This window comes from Numenius arquata, chromosome 2 (genome assembly GCF_964106895.1).
Source record: "Numenius arquata chromosome 2, bNumArq3.hap1.1, whole genome shotgun sequence".
NCBI classification, from domain to species: Eukaryota; Metazoa; Chordata; class Aves; order Charadriiformes; family Scolopacidae; genus Numenius; species Numenius arquata.
In genome coordinates, this window is record NC_133577.1 from 107,671,464 (window position 1) to 107,692,318 (window position 20,855).

Genomic DNA, 20,855 nt, shown 5'->3' on the forward strand with positions numbered 1-20,855 from the left:
GAAACAGCTGGGGACTGTTCTCTGGTCCTGAGACCAGGTGGCAAGGGCTGCTGCATACAGCCTACACTACAGCTTAGTTCAGGTCTCCTCTGTGCTCCACAATGTCCCTGAAGCTCTAGGATGACAATTCACTTTCATGTGTTGTTGTGTCTCTCAAAACAGGACGTGATTATTCCAGGTGTTTTGAAGTAAAACCATGGCTATTGTGTGACAGCCTGCAAGAGCATTACAGCCTGGAGCATGAAACACTGCTTATATTTCAAGTCCTAAGGTGCAGCAAAAGCGCATAGGGGGTACCTGAGGGTTCAAAATCCACCGGAAGAGATCTGGAGACATATGAAGGGTTGAAAGAGCCAAAACTGATTCAGCCTTGTTCATAGTGTTTTCTGGGAGCAGTATTCAGCACATGCAATCCCACAATCATACCTGGCATCTTAGAGAGCACCTATGACTAACGGACAGTTGGAGTCCATTGTATGAGACAGTTTCCTCACCAGTTTTATTTTGCAAATTGGATGCCACCACTGGTGTGCTCAGCGTATGTCCTGGTATGGCCCTGTTACATTTTGTAGATATGGTCTGATTTGTGATGGAGTTTCTCCTCACCAGACTACCAGAAATGAAGGCAAATGACACCTGATCATTTGACTGATGCCACTAGATTGCCTGCTACTCTAAAATTCATGCCTAAAAGAAACTGATAATTTGAACTACAGATACGGCTGCATCTCCACATGTTCCTCCATCACCTGACTTCAAGATCGTTTTTGATGATCTTTCTCAGGCTAGTGGCAGGTCTAAGATCCCTCTGTTAAGCAAAGGTGAAATATAAATTGAATACATCATGCCCAGAGTATAAAGCTCTTTGTCTTTGTTCTGTGGTCTTTCTAATTCTCAGCCCGACTTACAAAACTAAGATGTATAACGCCAGGGATCAGCCTAGAACTTTGGCCTGTTGTGCATTGTCTGTGAAATTCTTTTTTCCCTTTTACTATTTCTTAGTGCTGTGGCAGATGAATGAGTGGATGTATTATGTGCGTATATGTGTGTCTGTCATCCTTAGTGAGTGTGTCTGCTTCTGTCCTTGACTTACTTTTCTTCTTTCTTCATGTTTCTTTTTTCTTCCTTTTTACAATATCTCAGTTCTAGTCAGACCCTCTCTGTTCAACACTTCTTTTATTCCTAAAACACTCATAATGCTATTCAGAGAATATCTGTACAGAAGGAATAGACAGAATACAAACAGAGTGCTTACCACTGTGTAAATGATGTGCTCCCTGAGATATTTTCATGCACTGCACGCACTGTTGTCCTTCAGTTAAATTATGAAATAAAAAGAAATTCATCTACCTTTCTTTTGAATTCTTGAAATAAGTTTGAGCAATTATCACTGTATATTTGTCTTGTTAGATTGAAACCAGTAATAAAAAGGCTAGAAACAACAAAGACTTAGACTCAATAGCAAATACGAATGTGTCAGGTTCTTCAGGAACTGACAAAAGCAGCATGCTTTTACAGAGAATAGGTTACCAAGTAAAAACCATAAAATCTCCTAATTTACCAGTGTGAACGTTAAGATTCTTGACAGTATATGAGGCACATTCAAAAACATTTTGATTTTGGGTATTATTATCAAGGATTACATAAGGTTAGTCTCTCACTACCAAATCACCCAAGCCACAAAAGTCCAGCTTCTGTTCTCACAGATGAGGCTTTGTGTGAGCCAATGAAAGAAACAGTATCTTTTTAAATGATTATCCCTTTTTCACTGGCTTGAGGACAAGTAAAATGACTGCTTTGACTAACTGGCTGCAAGGCAACATAAGCATACGTGTTGGGAAGAAAGCCTCTCTCTCTCTCCTGATCCCTACCAGGATTCAGTTCTGGGGATTTACTGACAGCATCATAGTATTTTTGAACTTTATAAACATATTTCCTACAGCAGTCTACAAATCTAGTGTGCACAGTAGGGTATAAATGCATGTTGTCCTTTAATTTGATAGATTGCCTGCCCCACTCCCAACTTCCAGTACAAGGAAGACATGGATAAACTGGAGCAAGTTCAGTGGATGGTGATCATGACAGACAGAGGCCAGAGCACTTGCTCTGAGGAGAGGCTGAGGGACCTGGGCTTGTTCAGCCTGGAGAACAGGCGTTGTCTAAGGGGTCTGAATGGCAGACCCCCAGCTGCTACTGGGAGGTTGACGAGACAATAGATATAACTACTCTGAAATAAGACAGGTTCAAATTGGATAAAGACTTGGCTGGATAAAGCAACCTGAGCAACCTAGTCTGACCTCATAACTGACCCTGCTTCGAGCAGGAGGTTGGTCTAGAAACCTCCTGAGGTCCCTTTCCACCTGAGCTATCCAATGATCCTATCTCCAATATCTGCTGTTCAACAGCATAGCTACTTCCCTCACAATTTGTAATAAGACAAAGACGAAGCAAAAGCTTCTTTTAAAGAACGTGCTTAGCATAGCAAAGTAACAACTTAATTTTTTCCAAGCCTTTCACTTGCATATGAAAGGAAGACATCATCCCAAGAGCATCACTGTGACCAACAGCTCCTGAAGCAGCCTTCTCCTTTAGTGTAAAGAATCCCAGAAGTGCCCTAGTTCCTCTTGGCTGGAGGTCACACCACATTCCCAATATATGCTATCTCTCCCTGTGGTAGCACAGCCAGGAGAACTCAGTATAGTATGATTAGTTGCCAAGCTACAGACTGTAGAAAAAGAGTCAAACCTTCCCTTAAAGTGCAAAATTGTTCAAAATATTCACTGGAAGCACCATTCACTAACAGAACACAAAATGCAGAAGACTATCTTTTTAACAGGATGATATCCTTTAGCCTTGAATCAGCCTGTCTATACAATGCTCACGAAAACACACCGTATTGAGACAGCATAAACTGAAAGGAGATTATTTCATTTTTTTAATAATAATCTGTATGGAACCTCCAATGCCCCTGAAGAAACTTTCATGAACTGATTTCTGTTGTGTGAAATTTCCTTATCTGGTCAATGCGAGATCCTATAAATGCTTTTTCTTCATCCCAAGTCTACGAATTGAAAATATACCATTAAGTTACCTGTTACCATGAACATGAGAAGCACAAAATGCAAAACTGTAGTGGAGCAAAGTTGGATCAATGACAGAACCATTTTCTGAATGTTCAATCAATTCATTGAGATAGCAAAGGTGCCGGTGACAGCCTCTCACTCCGTAGCGAGCACAGTATTCGTCTAATACAAAGACCTGACCTGGGCTAAACCAACCCTGAAAGAGAAAAAAACCCACAACATTTTGAGATTTCATTTCCCACTCACAGCTTTTAAATCAAACAAAGAACAGAAACATATATTTTTATGTGCATTACATAAACTTTTTTATACTAGGATGATTAATATTTGACTAATGCTGACGGCACTGGAAGCTAGATCCAGCAATAGCCCTCTTGCTGAAAGGAGTAAACGTCAGGAAACTATTTGCAGTTCTCATTTACCACTACTATAAAATATATGGTTTACAAAAACATGCTACTACATCCAAAGTCTGGTACAGGTTCAATTATAATAAAACCCAATACAAAATAAAATAACGCTTCAAAATAATTATTTTTATTAAAGTAATTAATTGTAAGTTATGAGAGAACATTTGGTCAATGCTGAGGGACATTAACACAGACACTTAAAACACAGTTTCTGGATGGTGAGTTCCCTGTGGCTGCAACTTTAATGTGAGAGAACCACAATTTGACCATTTACGCTGTTTCTTATGTAACACGCGTGCACTTTTAACCACTTTTTAACAACTTATACTAATAAAGAGATACAAAGCTAGGTAGTTTGTTAAAAGTCACCGGAATAAGATGAGTATGATTTGACCTTAAATAATAATGAGATATTCTGGTGAATAATGAGGGATTACTTGGGCACAGTCTTGATGAGACCAGAACAGCATAACCCTACACAGGGTCATGAACAAAGTAGAGATGCCTTCCCACCACAAAACCAGTTCTTGAGTGAATCCAGAGTGTAAAAAAATAATTGATTCTTGATGTAAAAATGTAAAACAGAAGAGCCTTGATTGCTTTTATTGCCAGTGAGCACACTGAGCTTCCAAAAAGCAGTAGGGAGAAAAACATAAGCCTTGGAAAACCACAGCTACTGCACAGCTATTCTAAATAACATTTTTCCCTGTTGTTTTCTGAATTGTGGTGATACTTCCCTCTCATCATCCCTGTCAAATGGTTAAGAGAGACTGAGGAACACTTGAACTCAAATATACAAATAACTTGGATAAGCAAAATGATTTTGCAAGTCATGAATTTATAACATCAGTTTAGCAGCTGAAGACCAATATTTCACTATTGTTTGTGAATACTTCTGCAAACTCAGATGTTTAATAGTTATACAAAGTATCAGTCAAAACACTACTAAACAATACTTAAAAATATATTCATATCAGGTTTAAATCATCTGTGTTTTAACTTTACCAAAAGACTTGCACAACACAGGAATTTAAATTTTATATTCTCCCTCAGATCTTGAATTTTATATACTATTTGCAAACAAGAACACCTCAAAGTTATTTCATAAATTTATTTGCTCCTGATTCCTTTCTTTGAAGTCAATGTTTCCACTGCCTTTAAAGAGCTTCAGATGTTTCTAGAGAACACTTAGCTTTATTACAGCACCCAGAACAGTGCTGTGTTCTAAAATAATATCCAGTCATGTTGCAATGGCTCATGTAGTTTACACAGTGTTTACTAGAAAATATGGTATTCCATTGAATGAAAAAAGAAAAGGGATTTTAACTGAATTTCTGCAATAATATGTATCCTCTGCCTAGATACAATAAACAGTGGTTAGTGTGACTGATATTCTGCCAACATGTTGTCATTGTCACTGATGTCTGTCTCCATTTTATGGAAAACTTGACAAAATGCTGCGTGTCAATGCCTAGCAGTACAGTAGGAAATAATTATTAAAATTTCTGTATGTTGTCATAGGAGAAAATTGTGACAAGAATACAAATTTTTAAAGAATTCATTACTTTGACTTTAGTCTCTGTAAGAGATCTGTTTTAGTGTGGTCCTTTTCATATAAATATGTGCCTTCCTTGCCCTTGTTCAACCCCATACCATGCATAAGTCTCACAAATACATAACAACTATATGCTACAGAGTATTAGATAACTGCATTTTTTATTATATAATTGAAAAAAAAAGCCAAACAAAAAAAGAAGCTCCCTTATACCGAGAAGAATGCAAAATTAAAGAAGTCTAGGTCATACAGTAATTTAATACAGAACTGTGCTTAATATTAATTCTTACAAATTTTTGTTTTTATTTTTACAAGTGGTATGTGTGGCTACAATATATATGTTGAAATAAAGGGTTGTTTTTTTTTCTAAAAAAGATAGGAAAAGAGCTGCTCATGAAAAAAATCACCCTTATATGTTCCTGTATTCTATTGCCACCTTGACATTCCCAATTTTTTTAATTAAAAATACAGTTAAATATGCAATTTAACAAAAAATGATCACCCATTCTACTTATTAAAAGCTGCATTTTAAAAAGACGAATAAGAAATGCATCTGCTTTATCGTTGCTATAGCACTGAGTATTTCACCTAACCTCTTCTAAAAGTTCCTGATTTCAAGGTTATATTAAGTGTCTTACTATATTATTATTATAAAAAAAGATTTTGACCCCAATGCACTGTTAGAAAGCCAACCATTTTCTCTTTGAGTGCCAATTACTTTGTACAGATGTACCTTCGGGCCTCTTCTTTGATTCAGTGTGCAACCCACAGACAGAAAATGAGTCTTTTAACTTTTTCTATACATACTTATATGGTAGCATTTTAAAAAGGAAGCAACTCTCATCAAATATTTTTTTTCTTTTTTACACTTGCAAAAAACCCTAAAAAATCCATCATTATCTTTGTATTACATGACCATTCACATCAATGGAAAAAAGAAGTAAAATATAGTTACCAGTTTTTGTTGCTATTGGGATAGTAAAGGGGAAAAAAAAAAGTGAAAAAAATTATGTGCTATGAGGCATTTTAGGTTCTTAGTGAGAGATCACTATTTCCGGCATGGTATGAAGTCAAAAATAGAGCCTTAGGAAGTTATGAGGTCTGACCCACACAAACCTGTTTAACAAGGGTGTATAAACTGATGGACTTCCACAAGATTGTTGCTGGTTTTCCCTACTAAAAATAAAACCAGAAGCAGCCTGATCCACAACTCCTAACCCCACAAAGCATAGAATAGAGAGTGTTATGTAGAAAAGGGAAACTGCAGCTACAAATATGGAAACGTGTTATGCTAATATCTTAACTTTTCTAGCTGTCTTTAAATGTGAAAAATATCCCACTTTACTTGCTTTTGTGTAATCATTATACTCCCATTTGGTTTTTGCAATTCAGGTAATACATATATGCCCATGTATCTATTTTGCCTGTGGTTCTCCTTCCCTTCTTTTTGTTCTTTCTTCACACCACAGTGGAATGAAGAATTACAAGATAGGTGAAAATGTCTGACATGAGGCGACTGCATTTGTACCTTAAAATGCCTGTACAGGTGTCAGTAAATCCTACCACAGGAGCTCTTACCATTATCAAAACCTTCTGTTTTTATTTAAACCTCCATAGAGGACATGATAAATTTCAGCTGATAAAATCAGAGACAGTTTGGGTCTCTTTGCTTTCTATTGAGTGGCACAGCAGCAGCTTGCAAGTGTATAATTTTCAAATTTGAAACCAATCGATTGGACCCTTTATTCCAACTACAACCGCAGCTATTGAATGAACTAGGAAGAAAGGACTACTTTGTAACAACTATTTCTCACTTCTTTATATCTATCTTCCAGTCAGTACTCACCAAACAAGAATAGGAGTCATTCAATCTGTGATCCAAGGTCTGCCTCTGAAGCAGTCTAAAGAGGGAAGCATGGTCAAATTTGCAGGGATTAGCAGAAATAAACTCATCCATGCCATGTTTCTGACCACGGTCTGTATCTGTTCATACAAAGGAAAAATGTGCAGAACAATACACATGAGTGTGTGTGCAGATTTACAAACACAAGTGTACACATGGTACACTTAAATATTAAAAAATATTTTAAAGAAACAAGTTACATAAGTAGATGCAGGTGACATTGTAGAATATTGTTTTTTAATCTGGAAATAATATTATTTTTCTATCATAACAATCTATGGAGTGTAATTGTGAAAAAAAAATACAGTTTCTACCCACTGACAGATTAAACAAAATAATTTAGAAAGCCTACCTGAAAATACAACATAGCATATTAAAATAATTCTTAAGTGATGGTTTTCTAGTGGAGCTCTTAAAATTTTACAATTTATAAACAATGTTATCGGTAGGAAAAACATGTGTTCTATAATTTCCTGGTTTTGTGTGGTGCTCTTTCCAATTTTAGCAAATTAACCAAATAAATACCTTTCCCTCCATTGTAAAAAGAAAAGGTTTATGCATTCATTTCTTCGGATAAGAAAGAGCATCTTTACTGCAGATCAAAGTACCACTCATAGAAATATTCATCATGGCTTGAAGCCTACTTCTCAAATGGCAAACTGGAGCAGAAATGAACACACTGGCTTGAGCTAGGTCATTTCCAGCCTTCTTTTTGTACTCAGCTTTTAATGAGACGAACCTTAATGTAGTAATAGCAAAGAGCTCCTTCAACCTTCCAGCAAAGAGTAGTGAAAAAGGGAGCAGCATTTTTGTGTAAATACATCGAGAAAACATACCATCCCAAATGGCACTTCAATCAAAGGCCCAAATTTATTGTTCTTCACAGACTGCATCTTTCAACGCCTTTAAACCCCGCGGGTTTATCAAAAGAGAAGCTCTAGTGATTGCTTTCATTAATGTTATGTTTTGTCAAAATCCTCAATGTGAATTATCTATCAAGTATGGACAGAAAAAGCCTTACAGTGCCCAAAAGGACTAGTTATGTATTAGCACATTAGCTGCCTTGGATTCTATAGACTGTACTGGGGTGAACAGTCCTATCAACTTAAAAATTGACTTCCCCTTTCAATAGGGTCTTAGCTCTTTGTTCCTTTAAATTCAAACCCAGGTCTTTTTATATTCGTTACTAGAAAAGTATAGATCTAAGTGTATCCTAAATGCAATTTTGAAAACCTGCATAGTACAAACCTAAAATTTCTAAAGAAAAGGAGACAAAAGTTTATTGATTAAACCCAATTATAGAGTCAGGTTCATAATAAAACTCAATATTGATCTGTGGGCATGATGCTAACATAATCAGTCACATTTGGAAATTTAGCCCCAGATCATATTGATCCATGTCAAGTCCAACTTTCAGCTGTATTTGTGGATGGGAGAATTATTTAATTCAAGCTGAAGGATCTGCAGCATCACATCCTGGAAAGATGCAGAAACTAATTCATATCACTTGGCTTTGCATTGTCAAAGCAAGAGTCACATCCATGTGACAGATTTCACCAAGGTGGATGTAGCAAATAAACAGTATGACAATACATCGATGGCGTAAGGTATGAGACCATCACCCCAGAGAAACAGTGGCATATATTTTTAATGGTTTAAGGATCAGTAGCATATGTGATTACACAGATTAACAATATTTCCATGAGCCTTAGACTAGCCTATCATTTATTACAAACTTAGCAAACTTAGCTTGTATTTTTGACATAGGTACATTAAATGCTCTCTCTTAAATGTTTTTAAACACATAAAAGCAAAGATAAACACTGATATCAACACAACTACATAACTGAAAGTACTAAACTACAATGTGAAGTTATCTATAGTTTCCAAAATGATCCAGACACAGACAAAAGTTTTCCAAACCAAATCTGTTTAATGTGTAAGTGACTGGTTTCTGCATTCTGTAAGTTTTCCTTCTTATTTGGATATCTGATTTACTAAGTCATTATTTAAAGTAAGACAGATTACAGAAAAGACAAAGGATTAATATTTCTTTCTGCCATTGGTCTCAGCTACAAATTACATACAGCTGAATCTTTCTTAATATAGCTGGCTTGATTTTTTTCTCTGGTTAACTACATAAATGTAAAAGATTCTCCTTTTTTAAAAGAAAATCTGTGTAAGTACCGATAAGTAATTAAGTATTTTGAAATCAGGACACTGAATGTTGCAAAGGAAACATTTAACATTCTGACAGAGTCATATAGTTGATCACTATGTGTAAGGTGACCCATTGAATACAACACGGCTTATGAAAGCAGAATCTGCTATTACATAATTTGGGCAAAATAAGCAAAACCATAATTTAAATATATATACACTTCCTAGATATAATTTTACAGAAAAATTCATGAGTGACCACCATCTTTTTAAGTGAATGAAAAAGGACAAATAACATTCTCAAAGAGTAACAGAAGACCTGCTACCAAATATATTCTAACAACAGAAAAACAGTCAAAAACTTACCTTTGCCAGCTGTAGGCAAGCAGGAAATAATAGAAAAATAGATCTAGTGTAATACATTACATTTTATTTTACTGTTATGATATACATACAACTGGTAAATCTTTTTGAAACAAAATGGATTAAAGACATATAAGAACTTGATCAAAGATTATGAGGAATTCATCAATGCTACATGACTGTGATTTAAAAAGTATTTAATACCCTATTTTGAAAAATTGTTAAAGTGATTGTATTTTTCAAATTCCTACCCGAATCAGCTTTAGATGTCCTGTTCAAGCTCCATGTAAATGAAAAAGACATAAAGAGTGCTATATTGCTATATACAGTTAGGAAAAAATACAATTCCATTTTCTCAGTCTTGGGAAATATTGGGAAGATATCTGGGGAGAATTTTGAAGCAGTAATACTCTTCCTGTTTTTTCACAATTAATTTTCTTCCCTTCTTAAGGGAATTTGTTGTCCTGCTCTCAAGTTGCCTCTAACTCAAACTCACTATTTTCGCTCATATTTCCATGTTATGCCATTTCAGGTTGTGTATTTATTTCATCTTTTGGAAAGTGTGAGCCAAAAAAAATTTTTTTTTTTTTTTGATCAAGGTAGGACAAACATATATATTTTAAAACCATGGTGAAAACTTGCAAAAGCTATTGCAGGAGTTTTAGCAAATTCTTTGGGTGCTCTTTTAGACAAGGATATTCACTTTGGCAGAATGGCATCCTGAATATGCCTTTTGCCATTTTTGCAAGAAACTCCCAGTTTTAGCCCAGCTGCAAAGGCTATAAAAATAATCCCCTCCTCAGTGACTCAGTAGAGTTGAGTGGATTAAGACTACCAAGAATTCCATATTTATGGCATATGCTCAAGTGGTTCCTAGTGATAACCAAATCACTAGGCATCATCTCTGCCCTGTTCCAGCCCAAAAGCAAATACAAGTTTTCTGTAGCATTTACTCTGTGCTAGGGTGAGCTACAGGAACTGTCCTTGTAAAGTGGTGACCTCCTCCGTTTTGTGGCCCTCAGTGACATCCCTGCTTGAGTCTAAGCATCGTGGAATCAATTTGAACTAACTCAGGCAGGCAGGAAAGAAGAGCAGGCAGAGACAAGAAATCCAGTATTGTAGGGATTAAAAAGATTGAGAGACTGGGAGTAGTAGGGTAAGAACTATGACTCATACAGAAGAGGCTGGAGCTGGTTGAATGAAGAAGAAGGTGCATGTGCTCTTTGCAAAAGACAGTGGCAAGACATGCATTACATTCCTGCAAGTGCCACTCCATACAGATAGTGACAGCTTGCATAGGGAACATTTCGACTCCTGATCATTTATCAGGACTCCAAAGTCCTACATGCTTAGAAACACAGGCCAAAGAGACAACCTACACCCCTAGAACCTTATCATTTAGACATCAGACAGTCAAATAACAGGTAGAGAAAAAGTGGCAGAGCATGAAAAAGCAGCTGTCCCACACAGGCTGGGGATGGACTGCCAGAGTTCTGCCAGTGGACAGATTTGAAGAGATTAGTTAGTTTTTTCATGTTTCTCAGTAGCACGGCAGAGAGCATCAAGGTGAGCTACTGACTGCAAAGTGGTGGAGGCCAGTGTTAACCTTTTCTTTCTAAAAGGGAGATGAGGGTAGCTGGAGGCAAGCAGGAATGGGACATGAAGAGGAATGCAGGGAAGAAGGGTGGAGTTACTCTACTCTTCCAGGTCGCAAAGTGTATGATGGATACAAAGCTGCCAAACCTGCTGAGAAAACTGTCAAATTAAAAAATACTGTTTATTTCTGTTTGTTTCTAAAATATTTAATTATTTGAACATACAGATACAAACATCTCAGAACTATTTTAGAAGAGCTGCTTTACAAGAACATTACCAATTATTCCAAAACTGAGCAATGCCACCATAAGGTTAAGCAGTGGTATTTCTTCTGTGTATGTATTATGACACCAGTACCTTAATATTAATCTTATCCTGGTTTTCCCACAGAGTCTCTGATGAAGCCAGTTCAAAGACTGACAGTGATACAAACAACATTTAAGAGAAATATGAAATTCATAATTTATTTGCATACCATTAAACTATGATAGGGAGAGAAATGCTATAGTGCTTATCACTGGTATATCCAAATAGATTGAAAATGTTAATGCTATATTTTCATGACTAATTCCAAAGAATTTCTTCATTTGGCAAGTTGCCTGCACTTTCTTCTTGATTACACAACACTGACTGCTCCACTCAGTTGATTCAAGTGTCTAAATAAGCTACCTCCATGATGCTCTTTCGGTCAGATGGATGTTTCATTTGGAAATGTCTTCAACTTCGCTGTCATTGGACTGATGGCTTGTAATACCAATGTATGGCTTATGTATTTGCCTCCTTTTGCTACTCCCTTGCTACTTAATAAACAAGATTTGATGTCATGTGCATGGGCTCTAAACAGCATTTTTATGACAAGTGTTATAATTGGTCTGTGCAAAATCTCAAATCATTTTCCTTTTGTGAGCTTTTTTAGTAAGTGACTTCAATTCCAAAATAGAGGTGAGGAAAACTATGCATCTCAGATCAAATGATTCCTAACCTCACTTGGTTTTCCAGTATCTGCCTCTCTCCTTTCTTGTCTGCAGATATTTTTAAAAAGAGACCACCTCTGAACTCATGGTGGTGTAGGACCAGAATGATATTTGGCTTTGTGCTGCTTCATTAAGACACGACAATCCCCTCATGTGCTGCTTTTACTCCTTCGTTCTGATCAAGTTATTAACAGTGGTCACCACTTCAGCAGCCTTTCCAACTATATGACCAGATAGCTTAATATACTGCTCATTAAGAAAGGAATTGTCTCCTGCACCTTCATGTGACTCAGATGAATCTGTTTTTAATTGGCCCTTTCCCTGAAACATTCATGTCCTTGGGAAACTTTTGGCTTTTCTACAACCTTGCATCCTTAGATACTCTGTCCTTTACATTACAGCACACTTATTCAGAACAGTGGAAGTGAAAAGCTGTCTCTTTTTCTTGACCCTTGCTGACATCAGCCTCTCTTCACTTTTGTTTTGGAGCCACCTTGTACTACAAAAGCGCAGTACCAAGCTGCTTTACACAGAAATGAAGAAATTGGCAAGTATTCATTTCAGAAGCTGGACAGGTACAATAATAGTAGTTTGATCCCAGTGCCACACATAAATGTCTATTTGCCTCACTGGTAGTATAGAATATCAAGTTTCTTATAAATTACATGAATGATCCTAAAGTGCCGTACAGCATCAACAAGAGACTGCATGTTAGAGCTCTGTGGGCTGGCCTTTTGGAGTGCTGCCGCTGAACACAGGAAAAGAAATATTTCCATTTTCTGCATAAAGATCAGTCAGACCCTGGCTGTCTTATTACAAACACATTTAGTTTCTCTTCAGAGTTCCTGATTTGTTTGTTTTGATCCAGCTCTGAGATGGCTGTATCTTGCTCATGTCATTTTAAGCATTCTTTTGTACAAGGATTTATCTTATGTGGAACAAGGCACCAATAACTGCAAAAAATATGACCTTTTTATACAAAAGGAGTCTCTTACTCCTTCCTTTCTACTACTTTCTTTTATATGAAAGGAGTTCGTGATATAGATTACAGGAATAATTCCACCACAGTTTACAAACCCTCTTAAATTTGAACTTGAGAATGTAGAAAACAGCAGGGACTGTGAAAACAAAGCATCATTTATTGACATGCATATCACTCAATTAAAAATGGTAAAAGTTTAATGAAATTCTTGCACTTTGACAAGTTGTCATTTTCAGCAAATAATGTAACATTAACTTTGAAAGGTAGAATTTTGTCTAGAAGGCAATGGAAAATGGAAATGTTGGTATTTACTACTAACAAAAAATTAACCTTAATACAGCTAGGTATGTGGCATATTAATCACCATCTGATGTTCTAATTTCTTTAATGACAGCTTTCAATTGCTTTTCTTATTATCAAGAGAATTTCAGGACTACACAAGATATTTTATAAACACAATATATAAAAACATTGAAACATGTCTCCTTACATTGATTTTTCTCTATATCCTGCAGTTTAAAGATATTTAGATTTTTTTCAAGCTATTGAAAGTTCTTTTGGCACATTTTATCAGGATGAATAAGTTGCATTTCTTTTCTTCCTAGAGGATGAGGAAGATGGGGACAGACTTTCAAAGCTTGAAGGTTATTAAATAACATTTGTTTTGCAAAGCCCTAGTTGCTTTTCTGCTTTCTGTATGTGGAGGGGGAGTTGTATGATATACTTTGAAAACTAAACCAATGTGATCCTGTGTTGGCTGGAAATGCTTACACGATGTATTAATTGAAAAATAAGGTACATAAAAAAGCAGTTGACAGATTCTCTGGTCATAACTGTATTTCCCACTACTAAAAATATATCAGAGTAAAGAAGAAAAAAGTGGAAATTAATTTCATGTAATATATACACTAGCTCTCAAGTACTCGGTGTTGTATCTTGATTAAAAATAAAATACTCTTCATGCAAACATTTTTCTATGGGAAACAAAATGAATTTCTTAGGAAACACCATATTTAAATCTGACAAAAGGTCAGCTATAGATTCTTATTAGGAGTAAAACATTGCCACAAGAAAATCAGCACAGTATATGCAAATGAAGCAGGAGTCTTAGAAAATTATTTAAGGTTATACCTGTAAACCTCACTTATTGCAGTTTCTTAAAAACTGATTAATTTGATTATGCCCACTTCTACCTCACGTGCAAAAGACAGAACAATAAAATCTTGCTCATGTATGCAGAACTGGAGGTATTACAGAAATCAGTCAAACCTTGATTCTTTTAAGACAAAATCTCACATTAAGTTAAATTTCACAAGTTACTATATTGCAAAGAATTCTATGAATTAATTACAAAATACTAACCGTAAAGTGCATTAAAACCAAAGACAAATAATAATTTAACAACAGATTTTTGATTTACATACAGGTCAGTCATATCGGTTTGTACAAGTTGATACATAAGCATGACAGAAAAATACATGATATTTTGAGGCTTTTAAGCTTCCCTTAAACTGTTTTTAAAATAAACCTTATTTTTCCTGTGGTTTCTACCTAAGAATTGTAGTCACCCTAACTGTCTAAGGTAATATCAAGATGGTCAATCTTGTTTTTTAATTCTTCACCACTATCAGTAATTTTATCTCTGAAAACAATTTCAGTACATCCAAACCTGCAATTGTTCTTTGTACCTTTTTCTTTCTCTAACTTTCCCTGCTCTGTGGTCAGCATTTTTTAGTTGCTTTTATTCTCTGTAAACCCGGTGTTCAAGAAGAAGAGTAATTCCTTGACTACTACTGACTACAGTCATCTCTTTTGTACTTTCTAACTGATGCACGTGAAGTAGAAACGTTAGGAGGGGAATACAGTGAACTCAGTACCCAGCCCAGATCCAGGTAACTGGGAAAAGGTGAGCAGAAGCACTCCTCAGCTGTTGCCCTAGCTTTGCTTTTGAAGTGTTATTTACATCCTACAAAATACTTCACCTTAACATCCCGTGGGATGAACGGTTACTTCACCTTCCAAATTGTTTCAGATTAAAAATTCAACAGATGTCAGTGCTTTTGTGAGATTACACTATGGTTTTTTCAATGTTCTTGACAGCCCAGTCAGGATTTAGGTAACTATTCCTGAGTTTAACAAGCAAATTCTACTGTCTTCTAATATCAAAATAATACAAGATTACAGGATGAATGGAAGGCCATGAGACTGAGTGATAGCATGACTGATGGAGAAGAATGGTTTTGGGTCGACCTGCTATTGACTTCAGACATTAAACCAAGCTGAGTCTAAAACAAGTATCTCCCTTCTATCACTATGTCAAATATAAGATAACAAGAAAGGCTTATTGTATACAGTCATATGACATTGTAAAAATTTGATGGCTATCACAAAAATCCTTGGATTGCACTCAACCTCCAGAACAACAACAAAAAAATCATATATGCTTGCTATGTACAGATAACTACATGACAGAATACTTTCCAAGAGATTATATGAAAATTTCAAGATATGGTTAATATGTTATCTACCTTGATTTTCTCTGAAACAATATTTTCCTCAAAGATGGGGAAAACTTAAACCTGTTTATTTTTTGAAAATTCTTTATATGTGGTTTAATATTACACGGTGGGGTACAAAAATCTAGCAGCCCATCTAGTGCCTTTTGGCTCACAATGTACTGTCTGTATAGCAATTTTTAGATAACTAATATGTACAATGATAAAGGTGACCTAAATCTATAAAATTCTGAGAATAGATTGATGCTTTTCTATTCAACACTATGCTGGCCGGCTACTGGAAAATATAATGTAAACCACACATCATCTCCATGGTAATATGTGGGTCAACTGTAATGAATATGAAGCTAATTGCTATATTTTCATGGATTTTAATAAGAATAATGACCTGCAAGTCAGGATTTCCCTTGGTGGTAATAATAATCCAAGTTAAAGAGCTTCTGGCTAACAACAAACTCCTATGCACATTTCCCTAGTGAATGAGTTCTGCTTAATTAAACCTCATTGAGGAAGCTGCTACATATTTTACCAACTAAAACCAAAACTAGAGCCACAAAAGAAAAAGAAAGCCAACTTACAAAGTGGGGATATATCTGTGTTGACATTTCCTCCTTTAGGATTCATCTTCTGAGCTTGGCTTGCAGGAATAGGCTTATATGATTGACCTGTGGCTCTGTACATGGCTTGAACCCAGAGTATTCTATCTTGCTCATCATCACTGGCAAATATCACGGTATCGCCTTCTTTAACAGCATTGAAAAACATTCGACCACCCTGAAGACCTGGAGCAGGGAAGGGAAGGTAATCTTAATAAATACAAGTTACTTCTAAGTCATCATCAGTGTTTATCACATCAGTGGTTTTCCTCTGCGTGTGTGTGTGTGTGTGTGTGTGTGTATGTGAGGGAGGGAGTGGGTGCTAAAACATTTTATAGGTATTTATGACCTAGAAATATGATAAAATCTAGAACTATAGGGATCAAATAGTAATACACAGAGGTAACATATAAGTAGAATAAATACAGAAATCATAGGACAAAATATTTCCATAATTCCATTTCCAGTTCAATTCCAATTTATTTCTTATTCATCTCCTCCTTGTCATATGCTATTTTGCATTTGTCTAACATATCCTCCTTCTTGGCATCATTTTCTTAGCTAGAACTCCTTGTCAACTTTATCTCCTCTCAAACAGAGGCAGCTCCATAACTCTTATCAGTGTTGCTGTTCCTTCCTTGGTCCCTTTTTGCCATTCCAGCGTTTTGTTCTGAAAGCGCAGAACAGCACACAATAGTCAATGCGGCTGCACCAGGGATTTTTTAATGAGAACATTGTTTTGGCTTTCCAAACACCTTCTGAGCATTGTTTGCCTTCTCAATTATTCTAAACATCGAGTCAATGTTTCCAAAGATCAGTCTTCAATATCTTAGAAGTCTCTTAAATTCATAACCCTCCACTGTGTGAGTAGAATCGTTTTTCTCTACATGTGTAACCTTGATTTCCCTCTGCCATTTTAATACTAACTTGTGTAGCTTTTTCTGATATCTTCACATTTATTTTTTATTACTCTGAGTAATGTCTTTAGCAAGCACTGTTATAATTCACCTTCTTCACTAAATCATTTATGAATATAGTTCACAGTACATTGCCACATGACTCCACCACCAAAAATAGAGAGAAAAGGGAAAGACTGACTAGAATTCATATTATTTTCCTTCTATCATATGTGGCCTTACAATGTTTCAGGCAACCTGAAACAAGTTTATTGCTCATTCTTCTTACAACCAGCTTCTATCTAAAAGTATGATTCTTCACACCAGAAAATTCCAGCGGAATAATTGCCAAAGAACCTTGGGGTTTTTTTGCTGTTGGATCAAAATGAGCAAATTGAATCAGCTGTTTTACACAAACATATCATACTTCAAAATCATGAAAAGTACCTGTGTGAGGAGCTGTATAATCCACAGTGTATCCTTCAAGTTGCATCAGTTCCTGAGGCTCAGATTTCTTTTCTCTGTAACTGCACATTGCAAATGTGTATTGGCTAACCTGAATAAGAGAGGACTTATTAATTGATGAATTCCATTCCACAATTACCCAACACACACACCACTGTTTAAATTAGCTTCCAGTTGTGCTGAAAAAATAAACCCCATTTTTTCCCCCAGATATATTTACAGTGTAAAACTGTGTTCTTTCCCTTCCTGCCAAAAGGAAGGAAAAACAAAGCCATAAGCACACCTCACTTCTCTGTAGTTTCCTGAAAGACAATGTATTTTGGGATGTTGCTTTATGAAAAATTGAAAGGAAGCAAATTAGGTTTTGGTAGGGAAAATACTTGGTACTGACCAAACTGTTCAAGTCTACTGTGTGAGAAAAAAAGTCCTGAATTCCAAGAAGCTGGAGGAAAAGGACTCTTATGTGTACCAGTACTACTTGCAGAAGGAGTGATACAATTATCATGCAGCTGGAAAGATGAATCTGGCTGATTCTAGTTAAAGATGGTAAGTGCCAGAACCTTCAGTTCTATTTTATAGTCTAATTTCTGCATCTTTTGTACTTGTACGGACACGTATCTCCAGGTTGCTTGGCTCACTGGATACAATACTGTGTAGGCCAAGCAACTTGCAGCTGGCATAAACATCTGCTACTTCTCATCGAGTACAATTACTAAAAAATAATAAAGCAATAAGAAGATAATCTGTCATCACATGACTTAAGACCCCCTAGACAGAATAGAAAGCAATAAGGAGAGCTGAGGAAAAAATTACTAGAAAGATAAAGAAAGTAACAGCTGGGAGAGGAAAAGGACTCACTGAAACAAAACTGAGATGTTCCCAGCCTTAAGTGAAGAGCGGAAAGACTATACAAAGTGACCAGAAGAGCGAGCTTGTTAATCTGTGAACACTTGAAACTTACGGGAACTGAACTTTTATGAGCTGCTGAAACTCTCGTCTCCAAGGACTGTCAGATACCTGGCCAACTGACTTGTTTTGAACTATAATATCATTTCTTAGATCTGTACAATTATGCAAGGATCTAAGGATAAGTAAGCAGCTTGTCTGACAGACGATGGACTATCTTTATCTCCGTTTCTGACTGGTCAGGCTAACTACTACCCAGATTCATTGCTTTGGCTACAACTTCAGGAATGATTCTTTTTGAGGTAAAATGTTGACAGCTGATTTCAGCTTCATTCACATATTCACTGGTGCTGTACCTGCACACCGCAGAGTCCAGTGACTTCAACTGCTATTGACAGAAGACTTTGACTTTCTGTAAAAATTGATATTTTTGGAAAATAAAGACAGAAGGTGTAATTATTATCTGCATAATGCTCTAAAAATATTTCATTATTGTAGGTATTCAGGGTTTTTTGAAACAGGATTATGCTGTGCTATGTATATAGAGAGTATGGTGACTGAACATGATGCTCTATATACACAGTATGTACAAGCAAAAGGAACAAGAGTAGCAGCTCTCTCAGCAAAATTGCAATCAGGTCCCAAATGCTAAACCATTGTCTCCAGAACCACATCAGAAGTCTACAGCTGTAATAAATTAAAGATAGGTATTCCAGTTTAATTAATACATTAGGTAAGTGAAGGCAGTTTTATGGGAGATAAGAATTTGGGAGACCCTGTCAGGCAACTAAAACTGAGTGCCAGCTTTCCACATCAAATTTAGTATGTTCACTTAGGTGGGCTGTACCAAGGAGAAAGAGCTAAATATAAACACATGCATATAATATAAAATATAAATAAAGTCCATCACTTTCAGAAGTCCACATTTTCAGGCTAGAAGGGACAATTAAAACCAGCCAGCCTGTCCTCTAGCATGACACATTCAACAGGATTTCACCTCACTGTTTGTGCATTGAGCCCATAGTTTTGCTTTCATTTATAGTATGTATTTTAGAAAATGTCTCAGTTTAAAGATGTTATCTCTGGGCTGGCAGCGCAGGGCCTGGCAGCCAGGGCCCAGCCAGGGGCACTGGAGCAGCCCCAGCCCCAGCCCCAGGCAGGGAGCACCTCCCTGGGCACAGGCCAAGGCCCGGCTGGGACACGGGCCTGTGGGTAGGCCCGGCTTAGCGTGGCCCATGGCCCAGCAGGGCAGCGCTGTGGGGATCTGGAGACAGGCCCTAATGAGGCGTTGCTGGGGCAGGGGCTGATGGCCCAGAGGGGCTGAAATGGGGTCCTGGGTCGTGGGCAGGGTGGGCAGGCCAGGCAGGGACAGTTGGGGCTGGTGGTGCCCTGGCACAGGGCTCAGCCCGTCCATGTCATCTGTTTTAAGCCCAGCAACAGTACCAGCTCTGTTACTGCTCGCTATTTCCCTGTTTATATTCCCAAGAATTGTATTCACCCTCATGTCCAAGCACGGAAGGAGCTGTTTGTCAGTCACACACCTCTAAATCCTTTGCAGGTATTTCATGAGAGCTCCCTCCTCTCCTTTTCTTGTAAACTACTGATTTAATTTTTGATACATAGGAGCACAGCAGTAAAAATATTTTTCAAATTACTCAATTTTGTTGAGTGAAATAACTGGGCAAGCACCCACATCACTCACATTTACATCTCTGTATAACCACCACACTGTACAGACAAATTCAGCCATCAAAAAGGAAGCTGGCAGGCGCTAATTGTGGAAACGCATAGGAATGCTCCAGCTTTTTCTCATTCCTTCAGCCACTCTGTGTTTTTGTGGAAGAGCTGGACTATGTGTCATTTTTCATTTTTAACCTTACCCTTATAACAAGACAGAGATTATAATGCTGTTGATTTTACTTTTTTTTTTTTTCAAACGTATTTCAAATGCATTCTCTTATTTTAAAGGAATGATTTATTAAAAGATACTCCTGTCAAAATCGGTCTTACACTTCATCTTTTTGTTGAAAATGAGACATTTTAAAGTCGTTCCACCAAAGCAACAAATAGAAAAACTCTAGAAAACTTTGTCTGGGGGAAAGAAAGTCTTAACAAAATAAATACAGAACTTGCCTTGCCTGTTTACTATCACAGCCTCTTAAACCCTTTTCCTTATTGTTATCGGTGGCTGCTATCAGTTATTATAGAGAGAACCACCAGCAAAATCTGAAATTACATTTTTTATATAGATCTATGATTGGGTTTAAGTGTGTCTTTAGTAGCTAATGGAGCTGTAGGTAGTTTTACCTCAGAATTCAGCAAATTACTATCAATACTTCATAGAATAATGGGTACTCAAAAGTCAGGACTACATACAACACATTTCCAGACAAAAGCAGAATCAAGCCACCTTCTTAAATAGTAATTCTTGGTAGGAGAAAAGGCAATCC

At 36.7% G+C, this 20,855-nt stretch overlaps 1 protein-coding gene across 15 annotated transcripts in view; it reads right to left on the reverse strand.

The window, feature by feature from the left end:
* CADPS2 (calcium dependent secretion activator 2) overlaps window positions 1-20,855 on the reverse strand; it is a 318,019-nt gene that overhangs the window by 95,485 nt on the left and 201,679 nt on the right. For 9 of the 15 annotated variants that reach the window (XM_074168767.1, XM_074168765.1, XM_074168758.1 and 6 more), the window contains exons 10-14: window positions 17,482-17,590; window positions 16,121-16,324; window positions 9,478-9,486; window positions 6,895-7,031; window positions 3,092-3,279 (exon numbers count right to left, since the gene is read on the reverse strand). In XM_074168767.1, the coding sequence (XP_074024868.1) occupies window positions 3,092-3,279; window positions 6,895-7,031; window positions 9,478-9,486; window positions 16,121-16,324; window positions 17,482-17,590 (647 nt within the window). Of the gene's footprint in view, window positions 1-3,091; window positions 3,281-6,894; window positions 7,032-9,477; window positions 9,487-16,120; window positions 16,325-17,481; window positions 17,591-20,855 lie in introns of all 15 variants that reach the window. The other 6 variants (XM_074168768.1, XM_074168766.1, XM_074168759.1 and 3 more) reach the window with 2 other exon arrangements.